Below are 24,465 nucleotides of genomic sequence, written 5' to 3' on the forward strand. Positions count from 1 at the left end.
AAACCACAGTTAAAATTTATAAGTTATAAAGAAAAGCACAGGGTTCTTTTCCATGCTTGGTATTAGGCCAGGTTCCCTAGAGGAAAAGAACCAAGAGGGTGAACCAATCAATGAATCTTTTAATCTATTATCTATCTATCTATCTATCTATCTATCTATCTATCTATCTATCATCCATATTAAATAATTTAGCAAACCAGCTAGTGTTAGAACACTAACAACACTTGATCCTTGAGGCTGAGTACCTCAGCAGCCCCAATCTAGCCCTGCAAGCCTAAAAGATTCCTGGAGAGCCACTGGTGCTTAGTCAATGACGGAAGCCTGGAACTGCTGGTTCAATAGTGAAGAATCAGCAGCAGAAATGCGTAAACCAGCCAGCACAGACAGAAAGCCAAGCCAAAAGACCAGTGATTGTGTCTCTGCCAGAAAATGCTGCCTACACTCAGGGGTGACCTTCCTACAGCAATGAGGCAACCAGGACAGTCCTTCAGGGGAGGCTCCCTACACGCAATTCTATTTTGTGTCAAGCTGACTTTCAACCAACTATAATAAACCTCTTGTTTGCAAGGAGGCTGCCAATCCCTGTAACTCCAGTTCTAGGTAATCTGATGCCCTCCAGCTTCTGGGGTCTGTGGGTAGCAGGAATGCATGTGGTGCATATATATACATGTACATTCAGGAGAAACATTCGTGCACATAAAAGCAAATAGATCTTATATAACAAAACATATTCGTGCCTGGACATAGTGGCCCATGCCTTTGATCCCAGGACTTAGGAGGCAGAAGTGGGTAGACCTCTGTGAGACCCTGTCTTCAAAATCCCATTTTGTGATTTTTGAATGTTTACTTAGTTTTACTGGAGAGAAGTTTCTGTCATCCCACCCAGCCTTGAGCTTGAGATAGCTCACTTCCGCCTCCTGAGAACACCGGACAAACCTGCCAGCTGGAGACAGCTGAGTGCTGAAGGCCTCGGATGGCACAGCCTGAACTCCAGAGGGAACCCCAGATGGACAGTGCCCAGCAGCAACAACCTCCCCACCCTGCCAGGCAGTAACTGGAAAGCAGTGTATTCAAGAATCTTTCCAGACCCGTGGTCAGAATGTTTCTTCTAGAATGCACCATGAGTCAGGAAGTCTTTCCCCAGTTTGCGAAGAGGGTCTTCCACTTTTGAGACCATTTTTATTCCCACTTTAATTGTTACTAGTATTTTTAAAAAAAGATTTCGAAAATGAGAGAAAATGTGTGTGCGTGCGTGCGTGCGTGTGTGTGTGTGTGTATGTATACACGTGTATATGGATGCCCAAAAGAGGGTGCTGTGTACCCTGCAACTGGAGTTGTAGGCAATTGTGAACTGCCCAGTATCAGTGCTGGGAACAGAACTCAGGTCCTCGGTAAGACCAGCAAGTGCTCTTAACCACTGAGCCATCCTTCCAACCCCTGACAACCTGGATTTGATTACTAGGAAACCACAAGGTGGAAGGGGCAGACTACTTCCTGAAAACGTTCCTCTGCCCTCCACATACACACACATTAAATTAATTAATTAAAAATAAAAATCATAAAAGAATAAGAACTTGAAACCCACACCAACATGTAGTTGCTTAAATCATACACACAGATGCTTAATAAATAAACGAAGATAAAATAAAAGCAGAGCAAAATAATAAAATAAAGAAAAAAAAGAAAAAATACACAGTAGTAAATGCAGAATTACAGACACCAAACCTGGAAGCCAGTAAGAGATGCTGGCGCCTGATTCTCTGACTTAACCACACTGGTATAGAACACACTGGGAAGCCAACATCAGTTGACTAAGTGCTGGTCAATTTACACTGAGTGTAAAGAAGATGGCAAAACTACTTGATAGCTCTATAGAGTAGGAGGGATTTGGAGAATTATTAAGAAGACAGGTATAGACAAGAGCAGGTTGGGGGCTGGAGAGGTGGCTCAGCAGTTAAGAGTATGTATGCTTTTCCAGAAGACCTGAGTTCAGTTACCAGTATCCACACTGGGCACTCACAATTGCCTGACTCGAGCTCTAGAAGAGCTGGTGCCCTCTTCTGGCCTCTGGGGACACTGTTCACATGCACAAACCCACACAGACATACAATGCACAGAATTAAAAATAAAGTTTTAAAGTAAATTTACATAAAACATATGGGGAAGCACCCAGTTCAAGAACTGCAGGCCTTTTGGTGTCTTCTTTGATTTACGGTGTTGTGTAGGGGCTCACACATTAGGCGAGTGTTCCACCACTGAGCCACACCCCAGCTGTATACAATCTGTTCACTAATAGCTTGCTGAGATGTAATTCACATGGCATAAATTCCATAATGCTTTGGTACGTCACAGATCTGAATGGACACAGTCTAACCGAGAACGTTGCAAATGAGAACCCTCACCCATTAGCAGTCGCCCACCTTCCCGCCCACAATCTGACTCTCATCCCCAGCCCCGGGCAACCACTAATTTGTTGTCTCTATAGATTCACCTGTTCTGGTCAGGACATGTCAATGGGATCGTCCAATATGTGATACAGACATTCGGTTCATTGCAGCCATTCTTGCAATTAATCTTCTCAGACATTTCAAATGCAAGTGTTTTTAATTACTTACATAAAGATGCAATCAAGCCTTGGCTTGAGAAACCCCCTCCTTTCCCTCAGAGCAACCCTAAGGCTGGTAAACCTTCCCAGCAACCACACTAGCCAGGCATCCATTGCCACAACAGCACCTCCGAGAAGGGCTGACTTCAGAGGAAAGAATCCCTCAGCTCAGCATCTCAGGGTGTGAGGTCTGGATGGCCCAGCCTGGGGTGGACAGAGAGTGGTGGAGTCTATGTGGAGAAGAAACCACATCTCAAACCAGGCTTGGTCCTTTTACAGCAATCCTCTGGTGTGAACTGTCAGCGGGTCCCATGAGGACTACCATATCCCTCAATGACCTTCCCATTAGATGTCACCTCTTTCAGATGGTATCTCTGGAAGGTTCTGTGACTTCAGCCTGGCCTGTTCTTACACTGAAAGAATTTGGGAGAAACACAAATAGGTAGGCATAGGGCCACTGCAGCAGCTACCCTAATGTCCACAGACTCCCCAACAACACACTCAGCAAGACACTGAAGGCAGAACCTAGACACAGAAGGAGACCGGTGACCTGGGATCTAAAGATTCCTGAGGACCCCTGATCAAGTCTACTCTAACCACACAGGAACTACGCCAGAAACTATCTAGTGTGATTTCCCAGGGGCCAACATTGTTAAAGGAGACCTACAGGGTTCCTGACATGAATCCACTTTGTGTCAATGAACTGCAAAGTTGCTTTTTTCTACCCCTTAATGTTACTTTAGACTCTGAAGCTTCAAATATGCATGGACCTTTTCATAAGCAGTACCCAGAGTTACTAGCTTCAGAAGTCTTTCACCACGACATAGACTCCCTATTTAGTATTTCAGGTTAACAGTCAGAGTATATGAAGAACTTAAAAATAACCAAAAGCTTAACGACAATTTTAACACTAAAAGAAGAAGTTTAATGAATCAGTAAACAAATGAACAAAGGAAGCAAACATTTCTCAAATAAAGTACAAAGGGCTACAGGCATGTGCAGAACTCTTCAATGCCGTTAGCCATCAGGGACAAGTAAATCTGAACTACACTGAGAGTCTATCTTACACCAGTTGGGATACCTAGCACACAAGAAATGGGCGCTAGAGAGACATTCAGAGTGGTTTCCAAACTGGCTGCTCTTCCAGAGGTCCTGAGTTCAAGTCCCAACAACCACATGGCAGCCCACAGCCATCTATAATGAGATCTGTTGCCCTCTTCCAAATACAGAAAGAGTACCCATGTATGTAAAATATGTTATTTTTAAAAAGAGAACTAGCCAGGCATGATGGTGGTACACACCTTTAATCTCAGAGCCAGTCTGAAGCAGGAGGATTTCCAATTCCAGGCTAGCCTGAGCTACATAATGAGACCCTGTCTCAGAAATCAGGCTGACAAAATGATATATCAGGTCAAGGCACTTCCTGTACAAGCTGGGAGACCGGTTTGAGCCTAGAACCCACATAGAGATGGAAAGAGAACCAAGGCCACAAAGTTGTCCTCAGATTTCCACAGAAGCGCCATGGTACATACATATATACACACATGGTAATAATACTAAAAAAAAACCCACACAGAAACCTACTACTGTAGAAGCTTCCTAAAACACACACATACATGAAAGAAATTTAAATGGAGTCAACATGTAATGGAGAAGACAATACTCTAACTAGACATCAAATGCTATCATGTAAAGACCCCAGTTATAGGAATTGGCATCTTTTGATTCACTGGTCAAAGAGGACTTAAAGGCCCACCATACTGTAGAGACCATTGCTAGTGCTGTTGATTACCATCCACAACCTTACAGTAAGGCCATATCGAAGGGAGACACTACATATTTTTGGCACAGAACATGGAGAAGTCAAGTTGGCGTTCAACTGGAAGCTTCACCACTACTGGCTACTGTCCATAGTGATAGAAGGTGCTGTGTACACAATCAAGTGAGAAAAGTCATTATCAGTGTTATCCAGGTATGAAACCAGTGAGAAAGAACAAGAAGTTGGGTGGGTAGGGATGGAGGCTGGAGGAGATGGGAGGAGTTGGAGGGAATGAAAGAACATTATAAAAATACAATGTATGAAATTCCCAAAGGGGGAAAATAGAAACAACCAAACCAAAACATATTACCCTTGCCAACCACTTCTTGCATGGCTTGGTCCTGTTAGCTGGACTTGGGTGATGAGGGAATGAAGAAAGTCAAGACACAGACACACAGACGCACAGACACACACACACACACACACACACACACACACACACACACCTGGGAGTGTAGTCACTGTATTCTGTATACTCTGCCAACATCCACACGTGGACCACAGGGAGGCTATGTTAATTCCCTGAGCCTGACCCAGGGGAAGACTTTGCTGTTTCCATGGGTCTGGTGTACTGCGGTCCTTGACATGGCCGTGTCACTAATCCACATTCACTCAGGGCTTCCTCTGCTCCCCGCACATGCCCGTATGGGAAATGGCCAGATATTGAACTGCTCATCCCTGTCTTAGGGTCTGGATGGCATACGCTGGGCAGGTTTTCTCTAGCTGACTAATGAAGTCTGCAGAAGGCTACCAAGGCATTTATTCCAAGTTTGCTTATTTAAAACAAACAAACAAACAAACTAAAGAACTAGGGTTATGAACATCAAGATATTTGGCCTAAAAAATGAGATATTTTCTATTGCCAGGTTAAAACAGGAGTGAGTTATCACCACCTAACTGAGTAGCTAGCAAAGTCACTTTAAAAAGGACTTTGTTCCATGGCAGATGAAGGTAACAAATTCCTGCCTATTTTTCTCCTCAGGTATTCCACTTGTGGCTTGTAACAATGTATTTCATAGATTTCTAGAAACTGGGAGTCAATGCTCAAAAGAAGCCAGTGTCTTGCCTTGAAGCTTCTGTGATCTAGGATTAAACAATAGTTTTACCAGAAATGGCACGTGCCCTCATTTCAGTCCTCAAAGAGACATTTAGCAGAAGAAAAAATGGCTTTACAGAAATTTAAAAACATAAACGAAGGCTAATTTGTATGTAAATGCATTTTGGAATTTTTTACTTGAAAAGTATTTGAATGGAGGCTGAGAAAACAATGTAGCACTCAGCATTAAGCGTGGAGAATACAGTGTGGCAGTGGTGGCCCAGGCCTTTAATCCCAGCACAAGAGAGACAGAGGCAGGCAGATCTTTGTGAGTTTGAGGCCAGCCTGGCCTACAGAGTGAGTTCCAGGACAGGCCCCAAGGCTACAGAGAAACCCTGTCTAGTTCTTGAATCTTGTCCCAAGCATTTAAGGCTGCTTTGTGGCATAGGGACAAGATTTGTTCATCATAAAGAGCTTGAACCTGTGATTCAGCATAAGCACCTTCACCAAGAATTTGATCTTGGGAACTCTCAAGTTCTTTTGCTTTTCCATGTTGTTCTAAAATTTTTGCCTCTTCTTGCAAATAACATTTTCACAGCAGTTGAGGCCCATCATCCGGGATTGCTGAAACTAATTGAAGCCAGTCATGTGAGATGGCTTTAATGCTAGAAGCCCATGTCTTTGCCATTTCCCTAGCAAATGCTGAATGAAAACCATAAGATACTACTGCTTGCTTAATTTCTTTTAGATCATCTATAGATATCCATCTACCTTCTTGGGATCCTTTTAGGCCTTTAGAACTTGATGCTTTGTCAGAGTAGATTACAGGGTAGGAAGCTAAAACCCTGTGTAAAGTCATCTATGACAGCTACTGGTGATTTTAAATCCTTTCCTTGTACCTCCTTTCCCTGCATATCCGCTTCAATAATTTCTTCCATTTCAAATCTTTTTACCACTATCTTTTGTAAAGTTTGAATCTCCTGGCCTCTATATAGTTCTAGTGATTTCACTGAGGCACCTAGCCTCTGATCCTCATTCCGCACATGTGATTCCAAGGTCTGAAGTTTTCCCTTTAAAGATAACATCTCATCCTTGGACATTATTTGGATAGCATGCAGATTGCCTTCCTGGAGAGATACACTATATATACATAAGTTATATACATAACTTTTTAAAAGATTTTGATTGTCAAATTCAACAGCATGAATTCTTTCAGATAATTTCTCAGTACCCTTTGACATGGATTGAATTTTGTCTGTCAAATTGGTGTTATGCTTTTCAATAGTATTAATTTTTTTCAGGTGACATTTTATTTTTGATGGTATTAATCCTGTGCCTAGATGTTCATTATTAATCTGTAAAGACTGTATCATTTCTAAAATTGCCTCATTCTTGGCTCTGTTATCAAACCATTTTCTTAAGGATATAAAATGAAGAAAAAAACTGAGTCCCAACATCTAACAAATGGATGTATCACAATAACCATGTAAGTCTTGCAGACTACATTCCAAAGTATCAGCAAAAAGGTTATTAAAATTTTTCATGGTAATATTGTCTGCCATTATATAACTTTTAAGTTTATTGATTTATTTATTAAACCTGTGCTATGAGTTCTGTAAATGGTCTTAGGTGTAATAATACTTATTGTCCAGCAGGTGTCATAGTTGCAGAGCCACAACTGGCGGTGCAATCAGTGGCAGCACGAACAGTTCTGCGCAGCTTCGGCTTCTTGCCTTGGTGCAGGTCAAATATTGACAAATATGCTTTGCTTGACAAACCAAAAGCACACGGAGCAAGGAGCCCAGAACTCACGAGCAGGGTGCACAAACCGGAAGCTGCACAAGTCGCTATGTGGCAGGGAACATGGCAGTGATGGGGGAAATGTGCGTGAGATTGGAAAATTTCCAAGTCGCACTTAGCTCCACTGTGGCAAGCTTTAAAAAACAAACAAAACAAACAAACAAACAAACAAAAACCACTTAGTAGGTGAAAACAAGCCAGGTGGGCAGGGGTGAGAGACCTTTGAATGGTGTACCCTGTAGGTGTGGAGTTGGGATCTATGTGGGGAGCCAGATGAATACACACACTAAAAAGAAATCCCACACTAGCTCAGAATTGAGTACAATAAAGGATTAATTATTTAGGGGTAGACTCAGATCACAGTCCTCTGCTCGATCAGGAAAACAGGAACCAAATCCAGCAGCCAGAAAAGAGAGGGAATGCGCTTTAGAGCAGCATTTATAGTATAAGAGGCCACGTCCAAGCGGGCAAGTAAATAAAGGCTACTGGCTGAAGGATTTCCTACGGCAGTTTGCTGATCTCAAAAATTAGGTATAACGGCGAAAGCATTACCATTGATATCTAAAGCTCTTGCCCCAACCCTGGCTTCTGAGGCAGATAATAAACACATCAATTAATGGTAGGTGAAGTACAGTTTTAAAAAACTTATCTTTTTAAATCAATAACCAAGTTTCTTGTTTTTAAGTTATTACTTTTTTTTGTGTTGGTTCCACCAATGAAAATCATTTGGCTTGTACTTTAATTCTTCCACATAAGAATATGAAAATATGTTTGTGGAGGACAATGATGGAGGCTCAGATCACACTGCATCTCTGTAGTCTTCCAACACGGATATACATCATACCAAAGTGTCTTGATCCACAGTGCACCTTTTTCCAAAGGAGTACCAGCGGGCAGCTGATACGCCACCACTATGGAGTATTCTAACTGGAGACTGCAGCTCTCAGCATGTGGCACCAGGGAACATGGAAAAATAGGGTAGTTGAGATTGTTAAGGAGAATTCTAAAACAGTTCAGGAAATCATGCATATGCATTTACAGTCCATGTGAGAGTGACTTTTGGCAACTACAAAGTGACTGAGATATGGCTTGCTTTAGAAGCATCAAAACGAAGAGGCAAGAGTTCTGGGAGCCTTCTGCTGCTTGCTGTCTTATCGCTTGGTGGCCATCTGGTGGTGTTTGTATTGAATGAACGATGCTGCACTTAATGGACCTTAGAAATTAAATTCCTTTGTCTGGAGGTTGGCTGTTGGGTCAAAGTTGTAAGTACCTCCTTGTGTTGTTTCAGGAATGAGGCTGGGATCTTCATCAATCTATAAAAACAAAGAGAAAACTCCAAATGAACGTTTTAACTGCCTAAAACTATCCAGGTAAATTAGCAACAATTTCATGAGATATCAAACAAACACAATTGAATAATTTTTAAAAGGTTCTTGGCTTAATAAGTTCCCATATCTGTGGATGCACTTCATGTGAGTGTCATTTCCAGAATTATTTCTTTCCAGTTAATAGATTAAAACTGCAACAAGAAATGCTTTGATAATTTTTCATTATAGTGAAGTTGTGGATAAAATGTTTAAGAAAGTGATTAGTGCAGTATCTAACAGAAAACAATACAAATTTCATGCACATTAACAATAAGAGAAAAATTCTAAGCCAATGCCCATTATGTATAAAGGTTTCAGTCTGCATGCAGACATCTGTATTTTAATATTTACTTACATTGTCACCAGAAAAATATTGAGCTAATATTTCAAATGCTAATTTATAAATGTATTCATTTTCATGTTGCTGCAAAACTTCAATTTTCTCCAAACCTGACAAAGAATATAAAAATAATTAAGGTGATGCTAATCTGCATAATCTAATTATAGAAAAGCTCTATGAACCTCAGAATATGTCTTATCTTCACTCAAAGATGACAAATCTAGGGGCTGGAGAAATGGCTCAGCAGTTAAGAGAACCTATTAACCACATGTTGGCACACAATCATCTATAATGAGATCTGGTGCCCTCTTCTGGAATAAAGGTGTGCATGCACCTTTATTATAAACGAAATAAATTTAAAAAATGGCTGTCTAATATAATGCATAAAAACCTAACCATCATGTCACCCTTCACAAAAGACACAAATAGCAGAAAATATCTCGGAGTAGCTATAACCAAACATGTGGAAGACTTGTATGACAAGAACTTTAATCTTTGAAGAAAGAAATTGAAGAAGACACCAGAAAGTGGAATGATCTCCTATGCTATTGGGTAGGTAGAATTAACATAGTAAAAATGGCAATCCTATCTAAAGCAATCTACAGATTCAACACAATGACCATCAAAATCCCAGCAAAATTCCTCACAGACCTCAAAAGAAAGAAACTCAACTTCATATGGAAGAACAAAAACCCAGGATAGCCAAAACAATCCCGTACAATAAAGAACTTCTGGAGGCATCACAATTCTTCACTTCAAACTCTACTACAGAGATACAGTACTGAAAACAGCCTGGTATTGGCATAAAAACAGACAGGAGGACCAATGGAACCAAATCGAAGACCTGGATATTAATCCACACACCTTCAAATACCTGAGTTTTGATAAAGAAGCAAAAAATATCAAATGGAAAAAAGAAAGCAAATTTAACAAATGATACTGGCATAACTGGATATCAACATGTAGAAGAATGAAAATAGATCCATATCTACCACCATGCACAAAACTCAAGTCCAATAGATCAAAGACCTCAACGTAAAGTCAGCCACACTGAACCTTATAGAAGAGAAAGTGGGAAGTACACTTGAACACACTGGCACAGGGAACCACTTCCTAAACATAACCCCAGCAGCACAGACACTGAGAGAAACAATTAATAAATGGGACCTCCTGAAACTGAAAAGCTTCTGTAAAACAAAGGACATGGTCAACAAGACAAAATGACGGCCTACAGAATGGGAGAAGACCTTCACCAACCCCACATCAGACATAGGGCTGATCTCCAAAATATACAAAGAACTCAAGAAACTGCTCATCAAAAGAACAAAAAGTCCAATAAAAAATGGAGTACAGACCCAAACAGAGAACTCTCAACAGAGGAATATAAAATGGCTGGAAGACACTTAAGGAAATGTGCAACATCCTTAGTCATCAGAGAATTGCAAATCAAAACAACTCAGAATGGCCAAGATAAAAAATACTGATGTCAACTTATGTTGGAGAGGTTGTAGGGAACACTCCTGGATTGCTAGTGGGAGCACAAGCTGGTACAGTCAGCTTGGATATCAGTATGGTGATTTCTCAGAAAAGTAGAAAACAACCTTCCTCATGACCCAGCAATACCACTTTTGCGTATATGTCTAAAAGATGCTCAATTGTGCCACATGGACATGTGCTCAACTATGTTTATAGCAGCATTGTTCATCATAGTCAGAACCTGGAAACAACCTATATGTCCCTCAGTCGAAGAATGGATAAGGAAAATGTGGTACATTTACACAATGAAGTACTACACAGCAGAAAAAAAATAACATCTTGAAATTTGCAGGCAAATGGATGGAGCTGGAAAACATCATTTTGAGTGAGGTAACCCAGACCCAGGAAGACAATTATCATATGTACCCACTCATAAGTGGTGTTTAAACACAAAGCAAAGAAAACTGGCCTACAAATCATAATCTCAGAGAACCTAGACAACAATGAGGAACCTAAGAGAGACATACATAGATCTAATCTACATGGGAAGTAGGAAAAAACAAGATCTCCTGAGTAAATGGGGAGAATGGGGACCTTGGGAGAGGGTTGAAGGGGAGGGAAGAGACAAGGAGGGGAGCAGAGGAAAATGTAGAGCTCAATAAAAATCAATTAAAAAACACCTAACCATCAACCCATTAATTCCTTTCTCCTTAAAAATATTTGATATCCCCTTGGTCTCTGAGTAAAGAGTTAAAAAAATCAACAACCAAGACATTCCATTTGAAAGATATATAATGGGGTTTGTTTTTGGTTGTATGGCAAGTTAATGCCAGTATAAGATCGGACAACCTCCCAAAATGTTTCAATAGAAATCCTGATATTGCTTATAGTTATCTTTTGCCTTTTACTGTTTTCTGAATGTAAGTTCTTTGAACTTAATTGGTGGAAACTTTACATCAAAAATACTGTATTTAAAAAGGTGAATAGGAGCAGTGGTGGCGCACATCTTTAATCCCAGCACTGGGGAGGCAGAGGCAGGTGGATCTCTGTGAGTTCTAGGCCAGCCTGGTCTACAGAGTGAGATCCAGGACAGGTTCTAATGCCACACAGAAAAATTCTGTGTAGTCAACTCTGAACTTAAACTTCTTCAAGTGCTGCAGACAGGTGTTTGCACCTGTGCTCAATTGAGAATATCTTTTATATTTCCATTGTACCAATGATTTCACGTATCAAGTTTATAAATTTAAAACCTTATTATTAATTCTGGAGGTTTTTTAGCATATTGAAATAGTTGGCTTTTAAAACATAATATAAAGATCAGAAAAATGGAGAAATGTGTGTCAACACTAATAAATGAAAATTGTTTTGTAAGATTTTATTACATATGGTGGTTATTACTCCAATAAGAACAAATACAGCTTTAACATTAAAGAAAGAATTCTCTAAGTTATTCAAACTACCTGGGTTATGAATTTGACTATGAAGATAACCTTTATCTTAATACAAGCATGAGCATAAATGGTAAGATGACCTCCATGTTTGCTTTGCTTGTGCTGATACTATTTATATGATCTTGGACAAAACTCTCACGTACCTTTCTGTTTCTACTGATCTGTGATGCTATTGTATTTATTTTCTATAAAGCATAAGTTGGGCAAGCTATGTACATATTTAGCAAAATCGCAAACAAAATAATCATTAAACTATAGCAAATATCTAGACACTTTAGTACATACAGAACAGGTACATTTTAAGAACAGAATTTTTAAGTATGTATTTCATTATGTCCTTACCAGAGATAATAATACTAAATGACTTCAGTCCTATTAACTTCAACACGTTTTTGTAACAATCCTAAAAGCCTCTCCAGCTTTTGTAATTCAAACAAGACACACACAATTGGGCAACCACTACCCAAAGAAGGGTCCATTCAGACACATGGCAGTATTATAACATAAAAATAATGTGTTTGCTTTGCCTAGATATTGAGAATGGATTAAAGAAAGCTTTTACCTACTCGAGTAAAAACCTACACCAGGCTTTTAACATTGTACACTGTGACTTCAAAATGAACACTGTGGTATGGTCCTCAGAACTGAGTTGCTGGGAGGACTTTAAGGACCATTAAGTAACGGAGCCTACTGAAGGTTTGATGCTGGGAATCTGGCCTTAGAAGAGTTAGTAAAGCTTTTGCAGAACCATCCTTAGCATTACCTTACATTGTACGTTATTACAAAACACTGAGTCTGTCCCTGGGTCTCTCTTGTATTCTCTCTTATGTGTTCTGCCCTGCAGCTCCCAACCACGAGGACTTTCCTAGAGGCATGCGTATCCATACATTGTACACAAATTGGAACAACCATTCCGTCTTATGCTTTCACTTTCCAAAATTCCCAACTAAAGAAATCTTATTTTTATAAGCACTTATCCTCAGATATTTTTGGTAAGGCAATGAAAATGAACCAGTATAATAATATTTCCTAAAATCCATCAACCTCCAGAAAAATTGACTTCATGACCAGTATTTCTAAAGTATGAACTGTTGTATTCTTTTCTGAAAATCCTTCAGCAATGCTAATATGCTGAATAAGACCAGGAAAATACTCTGGTCACTTAATAACAATGAGCCTATAGTAATTTTCTAGTAAGCCGACCTGAGAGGAACTAGTGTTTAAAACGCCAGTGTTCACCTACTCACCTCCGCATTCTTCTATTATCTCGGCTATTGTGCTTGCTTCATCACCAGCCATTATCAGGATGTTTTTAAGACCATCCAGAACCACCTGAACCACCTGAGAGTCTTTCATCCGACAGTAAGTTACAGAATGGTGGTATTACATTTTGTTGTACAAGGTACTCCACCTAGACAATACAAAAGAAGATTTTATGAATTCTCTTTCCCTCTAGAAACTGCAGTAGAGATGAAAACGTTCAGTAACTTCTAAGAATAAGAAGAAAGAAGTGTCCTTGCTGCAGTTAGTAACAGTGACCACTTACATTTTTTCAAACTCACTTGGTCTTTTCTGTCACTTATTGTTAAGTTGCTAATGGCCCAAGCAGCTTCGTTCTGTGATTTGCAGTCCCCCTGGAAAGCAAAAACAAAGACATGAAATAGACTTTTTATCCAAAAGTCTTGGTTGTAATAAATTAAGGCAAATAATGAATTCATGATATGACTGACCTTAGCAAGCCGGGGAAAAATCATGGGGATTAACCCAGCTTCTATCAAGGCTTGAACTTGCTGCTGATTGCCTGCTGTTATATTGGAAAGGAACCATTCTACTTCCTGTAGTGAACAAAATACGGGTCAGTTTTATTGGAAAAATTACCCTTAATATTTTTCTTTTTAATGTTTTAAATATTTGATAATAAAATCTCCTGAGTAGGGTTAGAGTGACCGTGTCTAAAATGTAACGGGTTAAGACCTTCATTTTATTTGACTTACTATCATTTTATGTGAGTCTAGTGTTTGTAAACGAGTAGACGGATGCGCCCGTGCATGTCATGGTGCGCATGTGCAAGTCGGTACTTCCCTCCATCATGCAGTTCCAGAGACAAACTCAGTTTGACAGGTTTACATGGCGAGCATTTTTACCTATGATTTAGCCAGTTCAGACCTTCCATTTAATTAAAGAAGCCTCCTTCCCTAATACTTGTGTGTCCATTCAACCCAGTATTTATTTAATAATAGGCATTGTTCTAAGCCGTGGTGATATAGCAGAAAATAAAACAGATATATATCTTTATCTCTGGGATACGTTACATTGGCTTCTTGTGAGAGGTGGGTATATTATTTGTGTTTTAATAAACAAAGTTTGCCTGAAGATCAGAGTGCAAAGTAGCCACACAGGCCAGGAAGTGGTGGTGCACACCTTTAATCTCAGCACTAGAGAGTAACTAATACAAGAGGAGAGGAGACAGACATCTCAATATCAGTCTGAGGATGCATGGAGGCAGGATCACCGATCTCCGCCTGAGGTAGAGGAGTCAGTGATTGGCCGCTTTGCTTTTCTGATCTTCAACTTAAACACCAATATCTGTCTCTGGGTTTTGATATTCATTCTACAGGACAGAAGAATGGGGTTTCCAAATACTTGCCAACACTGCTTGCATTAAAGAGCTTTAGTTTATTGGAAAGCATGAGGTGGGGGAGAAGGATCCCTGGGTAAGGCGCCGAGGTCCTGATGCTCAGCACCTGCCTTGAGATGCATGGTGACAAGCATCTGTACACACAGCTGCAAAGAAAGCAAAACCCTAATATACAGTCAAGGACAGCCATCAGTGAAAGTCTGAAGGTTCCTCAAAAAGCTACCACACAATGGCCATGACTCAGCAACTTCCAGTATGTCAGAAAGGAAATTAAACCAAGGACTGAAACAGTCCCTGAGGGGTCAGTGTTTTCTGCAGCATTAATCACAACAGACACGAGGTATAAACGACCCCAGGGTCAACCAACAGGCAAATGAGGAAAATGTGGCACATTCATATGAACAGAATGACTTATTCAGCCATAAAAGCGAATCAAGTCAGGGCTCTGGGAGGTGGCTGAGCTGGGGAAGGGCTTGCCATGCAAGCATGAACATTTGATGGATCTCCAGCATCCAGTAGAAGTTGGGCCAGTGGCATCTCTACCTGGAGCACAACCGAGGCAGAGAGAAAGGGTCTGTGGTGTTCATATCCAGTGAGAGACCCTGACTCAAAATCCAAGGTGGAGGAGCTGGAGAGATGGCTCCATGGTAAAGAACACAGACTGCTCTTCTCCAGAACCAGAGCTCAGTTCCTCGGAACCACACTGGGTGGCTGACAACCGCCTGTGCCTCCAGTCCCGAGAGCTGATGCCAGATGCACACACCCATCCGCCCGAACAGACAAAGACACAGAATTAATAATAAAAGCAATTATAAAAAAATACACGTAGAAAGCAACTAAGGAAGATACCTGTTGTTAACTTTGGTTCTACACACAAACACACACATAGAGCTCTAGTACATTCTATTAAATGAACTTTAAAAGCATGATGTGTTAAACAAGCTATGAAATGACTTTAAATATCTAAGTATCTACTACTATACAATTAAAAATATATTTTTAAATAAATTTGAAACTTTTAAAAGTAAATTTCTATCATCTTTGAAAGAAGGCATGACACCTTTAGAATTAGGTCTATTCTAATTTTGTAGGGGAATAACTTAGCTGTTTTTTTTTTTAATACCAGTTAGTGAGAGATTGTAGGAGGAGCAGCCTTCTTGCTTGTCCTGGCTACCTGGCTAGCTTACACCCAAAATAACCACATAGAAACTGTATTAATTTAAACATTGCCTGGCCAATTAGCTCTAACTTCTTATTGGCTAACTTTTACATCTTGATTTAGCCCATTTCAATTAATCTATGTATCACTACGTGGCTGTGGCTTATTGGCAAGATTCTAACCGGCATCCATCTGAGGCAGAGAATTCATGGCTTCTCCTGACTCTGCTTTCTTCCTCCCAGAATTCAGTTTTGTCTTCCCCACCTACCTAAGTTCTGTCCTTTCAAAAGGCCAAGGCAGTTTCTTTATTTATTAACCAATGAAAGCAACACATGAACAGAAGAACCTTCTACACCAAGAGTTTATATGTTTTTGCATGCTGGTTACTAATTTAATGATACTGCTCAATCTATAAACACATAAACAGTCTGAAATATTTTACTGTGATGATAGTAGGACGAAAGGAAACAGAAACTTAAGCAATTATAAAAGATTCACTTACAACCATCCTCATCCTGAGTGCCATGATCCCGAGTGAGAAAACACATTGTAACTGCAACAAGGAAACAGCCACAGACAAAAGAAGGGGCAGTGTGTGCCTTTACCTTATTTATTTTCTCTTTCGGGTGTGATAAGAGGTTTGGGAAGTGGGACAGGACATCGCAGTTAAGAACCACCTGGGTCTGCTCGTCAGTGCCGGTCACTATGTTCCCAACTGCTCTGAGTGATGCAGTCTGGAGTGGGGAGAAAATGTTTTAAGTATGTTTATAATGAAATTGTCATCTCTGTAGTTTTCATAACTCTGAGGAGTGTGAGGAGCAAATGATGAACATTTATTTCATCCCTACAGCAAAGCCAGAACCAAACTAAACGAGGACTTTTAAACAACCATCTCCTATGGAAAATTATAGAGTCCCACAGAAAAATTATGTGAAAACTTGTTAGAAAAGTTGTTTTAGGCAGTTATGGTGCACACCTTTAATCTAGGCACTTGGGAGGTAGAGGCAGGAGAATCTCTGTGAGTTTGAGGTCAGTAAGTTCTACAGAGTGAGTTCCAAGGATAGCCCAGGCTATACAGAGGAAACCTTGTCTCAAAAAAGCCCACCAAAACAAAAAAATACCCCCCCAAAATCACACAAAATTAAATAATAAATAATAAATAAAGGTTTTAAGAGGTGGAAACTAAAAATCATCAAGTCCTTTCTTTAAACACAGGTGTTCTCATTTATGACCAAAGCAGCACCACAGATTTTAATATGGTCCCGAGTGAGCACACATTTGTGTTTCTCATTTAATGCTGTCCTGTATTTAATATACTCAATGCTACCCTGGGCCAGCATGCATTTGTAGGGAGAAAAACACTTTGGCAGAGAAGCAGGACAGGCAGAACTAAATGCCGACCCTAACCAGAGCAGAGTCAGGGGGTTTGCAGGTGGAAGGCTCTGGAAACTATCCCAGAGACGGAGAGCTAAGAGAGGCAGAACGAAAGTTTAGGTGAGAAGTAAAAGGAGCCGTGACAGAAGGGGGTGAAGGAAGAGCCTGAGCATCCACCAAGAGACGAGAACCCAGAAATCCACCCAAGGAGGTGAAGGAGAACGGGGGCATCAGACAAGTACCATGCGATTTGTGGAGACCAGAGGTTTCATTTTTGTCCGGTTGAAATGACAATAGAATGCCAAATAAACAGTTTTTGTGCTGTACCACAGCAAAGAAACCTGTCTCGCCACTTTTCTATTGCTCTGAGAACACACCATGACCGAGGCGACGTATAGAAGGAATTTATTCGGGGTTTAAAGTTTCAGGGGATTGGGGTCCATGATGGCTGGGAGCATGGCAGAAGGCATGCAGCCGTGGTACTAAGGTAGGAACTGAGAGCTTATATTTTGAGACACAAGCACTGGACAGGGCTGGGGGAAGGGCAGTGGCATGGGCTTTTTTTTTTTGTAAATTTTATTAAATTATAAAAGTTTCCATTTCCGCCCCTCTTCCCAACACCCTCCCACTCCCCCCACTCCCTCTCCTCCTCCCTCTTCGTCCCTTAGGGCAGTCAGGGTTTCCTGCCCTGTGGGAAGTTCCAGTTCCTTCCCCCTCCCTCCAGGTCCAGGAAGGTGAGTATCCAAACAGACTGGATCCCCAAAATCCAGTATATGCAGAGGAAACAGGTCCCAGTATCCTAGTCAATGGCTTTTCAGAAAGACTTCGGGCCAGCCACAGTCAGAAAATCCGGCCAAATTCCGAGAATCTGGTTAGATCACGTCCTCGTTCAGTCCCAGTCCAACTGGCCTTGGTAAACTCTCATTAGATCCGTTCCCTTGTATCAGTGGGTGATAGCATCCCTCGCAGTACTGATATCGTTTTTCATGTTCTTCCTCCTTCTGCTCCTCATTTGGACCTCGGGGGCTCAGTCCTGTGCTCCAATGTGGGTCTCCGACTGTATCGCCGTGCTTCGCCAGATGAAGGATCTATGGTGATAAGCAAAATATACATCAGTATGGTTATGGGCCACGGCCAATTCAGGCTCCCTCTCCTCTGTCCAGAGAACAATCTGGGGGATCTCTCCTTGGACCTGGGATCCCATATATAATCAAGTCTCCTGTAAACCCTAAAATGACTCCCTTAGTTGAAATATATTCTTCCCTGATCCCATATTCATCCTTCCTCGCTCCCCCCCCATCCCAGGCCACCGAGCTTTCCCCTTTCCTCCCCTACTCCCTTCTCTCTAACCCTCTCCCCTTCCATCAACCCTCCCACCCCCCCATGCACCCGAGGTTACCTGGGACTCTTGTCTATTTCCTACCTCCTGGTGGATAGCTAAATAACCTTCATCAGGTTCATCTTCTTATTTAGCTTCTCTAGGATCACGAATAATAGGCTCAAAGACCTTTAATTATGGTTAGAATCCACTTATGAGTGAATACATACCGTGTTCCTCTTTTTGGGTCTGGCTTACCTCACTCAGTAAAGCGTTTTCTATTTCCATCCATTTGCATGCAAAATTCAAGATGTCATTGTTTTTTACCGCCGAGTAAAACTCTAATGTGTATATGTTCCACACCTTTTTTAACCATTCTTCTATTGAGGGTCACCTAGGCTGTTTCCAGGTTCTGGCTATTACAAATAGTGCTGCTATGAACATAGTAGAACAAATGCTTTTGTAGTATGTTAGGGAATCTTTAGGGTATATTCCCAAGAGTGGAATTGCTGGGTCCTGAGGGAGGTTGACTCCCAGTTTCCTGAGAAACCGCCACACTGATTTCCACAGTGGCTGCACAAGTTTGCATTCCCACCAACAATGGATGAGTGTTCCCCTCACCCCACATCCTCTCCAGCATAGGCTATCGTTGGTGTTTTTGACTTTAGCTATTCTGACAGGTGTAAGATGGTATCTCAAAGTGGTTTTGATTTGCATTTCCCTGATCGCTAAGGAGGTTGAGCATGACCTTAAGTGTCTTCTGGCCATTCGAAGTTCATCTGTTGTGAATTCTCTGTTAAGTTCAGTACCCCATTTTTTAATTGGGTTAATTAGAGTTTTAGTGTCTAGTTTCTTGAGTTCTTTGTATATTTTGGACATCAGACCTTTGTCTGATGAGGGGTTGGTGAAGATCTTCTCCCAGTCAGAAGGCAGCCTTTTGTCCTACTGACAGTGTCCTTTGCTTTACAGAAGCTTCTCAGTTTCAGTAGATCCCATTTATTCATTGTTTCTCTTATTGTCTGTGCTGCTGGAGTCCTACTTAGGAAGAGGCCTCCTGTGCCTATATCTTGTAGACTACTTCCCACTTTCTCTTCTATCAGGTTCAAAGTGGACGGATTGATGTTGATGTCTTTAATCCATTTGGACTTGATTTTTGTGCATGGTGATAGATATGGAACTACTTTCATTTTTTTACAGGTTGACATCCAGTTATGCCAGCACCATTTGTTAAAGATGCTTTCCTTCTTCCATTGTATACCTTTAGCTCCCTTGTCGAAAATTAGGTGTTCATAAGTTTGTGGGTTAATATCCGGGTCTTCTATTCGATTCCATAGGTCGACTTCTCTGTTCTTATGCCAATACCAAGCTGTTTTCAATACTGTAGCTCTGTAATAGAGTTTGAAGTCAGGGATAGTAATGCCTCCAGAAGTTCCTTTATTGTATAAGATTGTTTTGGCTATCCTGGGTTTTTTGTTTTTCCATATAAACTTGATTATTGTTCTCTCAAGGTCTGTGAAGAAGTTTGATGGGATTTTGATGGGGATTGCATTGAATCTATAGATTGCTTTTGGTAGAATTGCCATTTTTACTATGTTGATTCTCCCAATCCAAGAGCAGGGGAGGTCTTTCCATTTTCTCGTATCCTCCTCAATTTCTTTCTTCAAAGACTTAAAGTTCTTCTCAAATAGGTCTTTCACTTCCTTGGTTAGAGTAACCCCAAGATATTTTATGCTATTTGTGGCTATCATGAAAGGTGATGTTTCTCTGATTTCCCTCTCTGCTTCTTTATCCTTTGTGTATAGGAGGGCCACTGATTTTTTGGAGTTGATCTTGTATCCTGCCACATTACTAAAGGTGTTTATCAGCTGTAGGAGTTCTTTGGTAGAGTTTTTGGGGTCACTTATGTAAACTATCATAGTGTCAGCAAATAACGAAAGTTTAACTTCATCCTTTCCAATACGAATCCCCTTGATCTTCTTATGTTGTCTTATTGCTATTGCTAGAACTTCAAGCACTATATTGAAGAGGTATGGAGAGAGTGGACAGCCTTGTCGCGTTCCTGATTTTAGTGGAAAGGCTTTGAGTTTCTCTCCATTCAGTTTGATGTTAGCTGTCGGCTTGCTGTATATTGCTTTTATTATATTTAGGTATGATCCTTGTATCCCCAGTCTCTCCAACACCTTTATCATAAAGGGGTGTTGAATTTTGTCAAATGCTTTTTCAGCATCTAGTGAGATGATCATATGGTTTTTTTCTTTCAGTTTATTTATATGATGGATTACATTGATAGATTTGCGTATGTTGAACCAGCCCTGCATCTCTGGAATGAAGCCGACTTGATCATAATGGATAATTTTTCTAATGTGCTCTTGGATTCGGTTTGCCAGTATTTTATTGAGAATTTTCACGTCGATGTTCATGAGTGAGATTGGCCTGTAATTCTCTTTCTTGGTTGTGTCTTTGTGTGGTTTTGGTATTAGGGTAACTGTAGCTTCATAAAAGGAGTTAGGCAGTGACTCTTCTGTTTCTATATTGTGGAATACGTTAAGGAGTATAGGTATTAGCTCTTCCTGGAACTTCTGGTAGAATTCTGCATTGAAACCATCTGGTCCTGGGCTTTTTTTGGTAGGGAGATTTTTGATAACAGCTTCTAATTCTTCGCGACTAACAGGTCTATTTAGATTGTTCAGCTGGTCTTGGTTCAACTTTGGTATATGGTACTTATCTAAAAAAATGTCCATTTCTTTTACATTTTCCAACTTTGTGGCATATAAACTTTCATAGTAAGATCTAATGATTCTCTGAATTTCCTCTGTGTCTGTGGTTATGTCCCCCTTTTCATTTCTGATCTTATTAATTTGCATGTTCTCTCTCTGCCGTTTGATTAACTTGGATAGGGGTTTGTCAATCTTGTTGATTTTCTCCAAGAACCAGCTTTTTGATTCATTGATTCTTTGGATTGTTTTCTCTGTTTCTATTTTGTTGATTTCAGCCCTCAGTTTGATTATTTCCAGTCTTCTAGACCTCCTGGGTGAATCAGCTTCTTCTTTTCTAGATCTTTCAAGTGTGCTGTTAAGTCTCCCATGTGTGCTTTCTCCGCTTTCTTTAATTGGGCACTTAGTGCTATGAACTTTCCTCTTAGCACTGCTTTCATAGTGTCCCATAGGTTTGAGTATGTTGTGTCTTTGTTTTCATTAAATTCAAGGAAGAGTTTAATTTCTTTCTTTATTTCTTCCTTGACCCAGGGGTGATTTAGTAGTTGACTGTTCAGTTTCCATGAGTTTGTTGGCTTCCTGGGGGTAGCACTGTTGTTGAATTCTAACTTTAATCCATGGTGGTCTGATAAGACACAGGTGGTTACTAATATTTTTTTGTATCTGTGGAAGCTTGCTTTGTTACCGAGTATGTGGTCAATTTTCAAGAAGGTTCCATGAGCTGCAGAGAAGAAGGTATATTCTTTCCTATTTGGGTGGAATGTTCTATAGATGTCTGTTAAGTCCATTTGATTCAATACCTCTAATAATTCTCTTAATTCTCTGCTAGGTTTCTGCCTGATTGACCTGTCCATTGGTGAGAGAGGAGTGTTGAAGTCTCCTACTATTAGTGTCTGTGGATTGATGACTGCCTTGAGTTCTAGAAGTGTTTCTTTTACATAAGTAGGTGGCTTTATATTAGGGGCATAGATATTCAGGATTGAGACTTCCTCCTGGTGAATTGTTCCTGTCATGAGTATGAAATATCCGTCTCCATCTCTTCTGATTGATTTTAGTTTGAAGTCAATTTTGTTGGAAATTAGAATGGCTACACCCGCTTGTTTCTTAGGTCCGTTTGCTTGAAAAACCTTTTCCCAACCCTTTACTCTGAGTAGGTGTCTGTCTTTGTGGTTGAGGTGTGTTTCTTGTAAACAGCAGAATGTTGGATCCTGTTTTCGTATCCAATCTCTTAGTCTGTGCCTTTTTATAGGTGAATTGAGTCCATTAATATTAAGTGATATTAATGACCAGTGGTTGTTGACTTCGGCTATTACGATTTTTTGTTTGTTTGTTTAATAGAGTTTGTATGTGTCCCTTCTTTGAGTTATGCTCGTGAAGGGTCGCTAGATGTCTGAGTTATTGTAGGCAGTGTTGGCGATGTTGGATTCCTTGGGTTGCGATTTTCCTTCTATTACTTTCTGTAAGGCTGGGTTTGTGGCTACGAATTGTTTAAATTTGTTCTTATCCTGGAATATTTTGTTTTCTCCATTGACAGTGAATGATAGCTTGGCTGGGTATAGTAGTCTGGGTTTGCATCCATGCTCTCTTAGTTTCTGCAGTACCTATCCAGGACCTTCTGGCTTTCAAGGTTTCCATAGAGAAGTCTGGTGTAAGTCTGATCGGTTTACCTTTATAAGTTACTTGCCCTTTTTCCTTTGCAGCTCTTAATATTCTTTCTTTAATCTGTATGTTTTGTGTTTTGATTATTATATGGCGAGGGGATTTTTTTTTTGATCAAGTCTATTCGGTGTTCTGTATGCTTCTTGAACCTTCATAGGAATATCATTCTTTAGGCTGGGAAAGTTTTCTTCTATAATTTTATTGAATATATTTTCTGGCCCTTTGATCTGCAGTTCTTCTCCTTCTTCAATCCCTAATATTCTTAAATTTGGTTTTTTTATTGTGTCCCAGATTTCTTGAATGTTTTGTGATGAGAATTTGTTGGATTTGCTGATTTCTTTGATCTGAGCATTTATTTTCTCTATGGTATCTTCAGACTCTGAGATTCGTTCTTCCATCTCTTGTATCCTATTGGTTATGCTTGATTCTGTAGTCTCTGTTCGTTTACCTAGATTTTCCATATCCAGCCGGTCCTCGTTTTGTGTTTTCTTCATTGCCTCCATTTCAGTTTTCAATTCTTGAACTGTTTCCATTACCTTTTTGATTGTTTTTTCTTGGTTTCCCAGTGTATCATTTACGGATTTACTCATTTCTTCAAACTTTTTGTTATATTTCTCATCCATTTCTTTACTCATTTCTTCAATCCTTTTGTTGTACTTCTCATCCAGTTCTTTAAGGAAATTATTCATATCCTGTTTAAGGGACTCTATTGCTTTCATCATGGCATTTTTTTCCAATTCTTCTGAATTAAGAGGTTCAAGTCCTTCTACTGTAGGGTCGTTGGGATCTGGTGATTTCATGTTGTTTTTTAGATTGTTGGAGGAGTTCTTGCCTTGGCGTCCGCCCACCTTTTCCTTCAACTGCTCTATATTGGATCTTCTGGTACCAGGTCAGGTTCCCTTGTTGAGCAGGGACTTCACTGACAGAATGTCTACCTTTCTTCAGGCAGGCTATTGAAACACAGGCACTCCCTCGTGCTGGGTTGCACTCACAGCCCCGTCCCAGCACGCAAGGGAGCAGCTGTGGGGAGATCCTGTGGCCCCAGGGGGAGGGGAGAAAGAGAGGGAGGTGTACCTGGATGAGGGCTGGGATGGGATTTGGGAGAGCTCAGCAGGGTATAGCCACCACTGCAGGGCAACCAGAAAGTCGAGGGGGGTGGGGAAAGTCTGAATTCCTCCTAGCCAAAGTCCTCGAGCCAGGAGCAACTCACCCCTCCTCCAATGGATGTCTGCTAGAAGATCACTGTCTCTTGCTGGCCAGGAATGTGGCTGAGGTGATTCAGGTCCTGCCTGTCAGGCAGGCTCTCAGAGCACAGGAACTGCCCCTGCCCGGCTGAGCCCACAGCCCAGGCTCAGAGTCGCTAAATTGTTTTTATTTAAAAAATAATTAGTTCATTTATTTTTTATCAGGTACACATATATCAATCTTTGAATCATCCTAATCTTTATTTTGAGTCATTGGTATGCTGCCGAGTAGCATGAATTAAGGCAGACTAAATTACATGTTTTGAGATCGATGTCTTATCAGGAAACATGGCATAGAAGGGCAGCACCACATGGACACGTGATTAATTTCTACTTTGTCCTAGGGAGACTCCCTTTCTATCTATTTTCATTGTGTCTTCGTAACTGTTTGAAACTCGATGCTTCCCTACAGGAACAGTTGCAGGCTTTAAATTAAACCAGGACAGTATCAGCTAATCTTATATT

At 40.5% G+C, this 24,465-nt stretch overlaps 1 protein-coding gene across 2 annotated transcripts in view; it reads right to left on the minus strand.

The window, feature by feature from the left end:
- Nucleotides 1-7,575: 7,575 nt before the first annotated feature.
- Nucleotides 7,576-24,465, minus strand: part of LOC148120218 (importin subunit alpha-4-like) — a 50,002-nt gene continuing 33,112 nt past the window's right edge. The window contains exons 3-8 of one of the 2 annotated variants that reach the window (XM_087912136.1): nucleotides 16,297-16,425; nucleotides 13,625-13,729; nucleotides 13,441-13,528; nucleotides 13,142-13,305; nucleotides 8,983-9,077; nucleotides 7,576-8,573 (exon numbers count right to left, since the gene is read on the minus strand). In XM_087912136.1, the coding sequence (XP_087768262.1) occupies nucleotides 8,475-8,573; nucleotides 8,983-9,077; nucleotides 13,142-13,250 (303 nt within the window). In that variant the 5' untranslated portion in view covers nucleotides 13,251-13,305; nucleotides 13,441-13,528; nucleotides 13,625-13,729; nucleotides 16,297-16,425 and the 3' untranslated portion in view covers nucleotides 7,576-8,474. The remainder of the gene's footprint in view (nucleotides 8,574-8,982; nucleotides 9,078-13,141; nucleotides 13,306-13,440; nucleotides 13,529-13,624; nucleotides 13,730-16,296; nucleotides 16,426-24,465) is intronic. The other variant, XM_087912135.1, reaches the window with a different exon arrangement.

This window comes from Myodes glareolus, chromosome 12 (genome assembly GCF_982192425.1).
Source record: "Myodes glareolus chromosome 12, mMyoGla1.1, whole genome shotgun sequence".
Taxonomy (NCBI): domain Eukaryota; kingdom Metazoa; phylum Chordata; class Mammalia; order Rodentia; family Cricetidae; genus Myodes; species Myodes glareolus.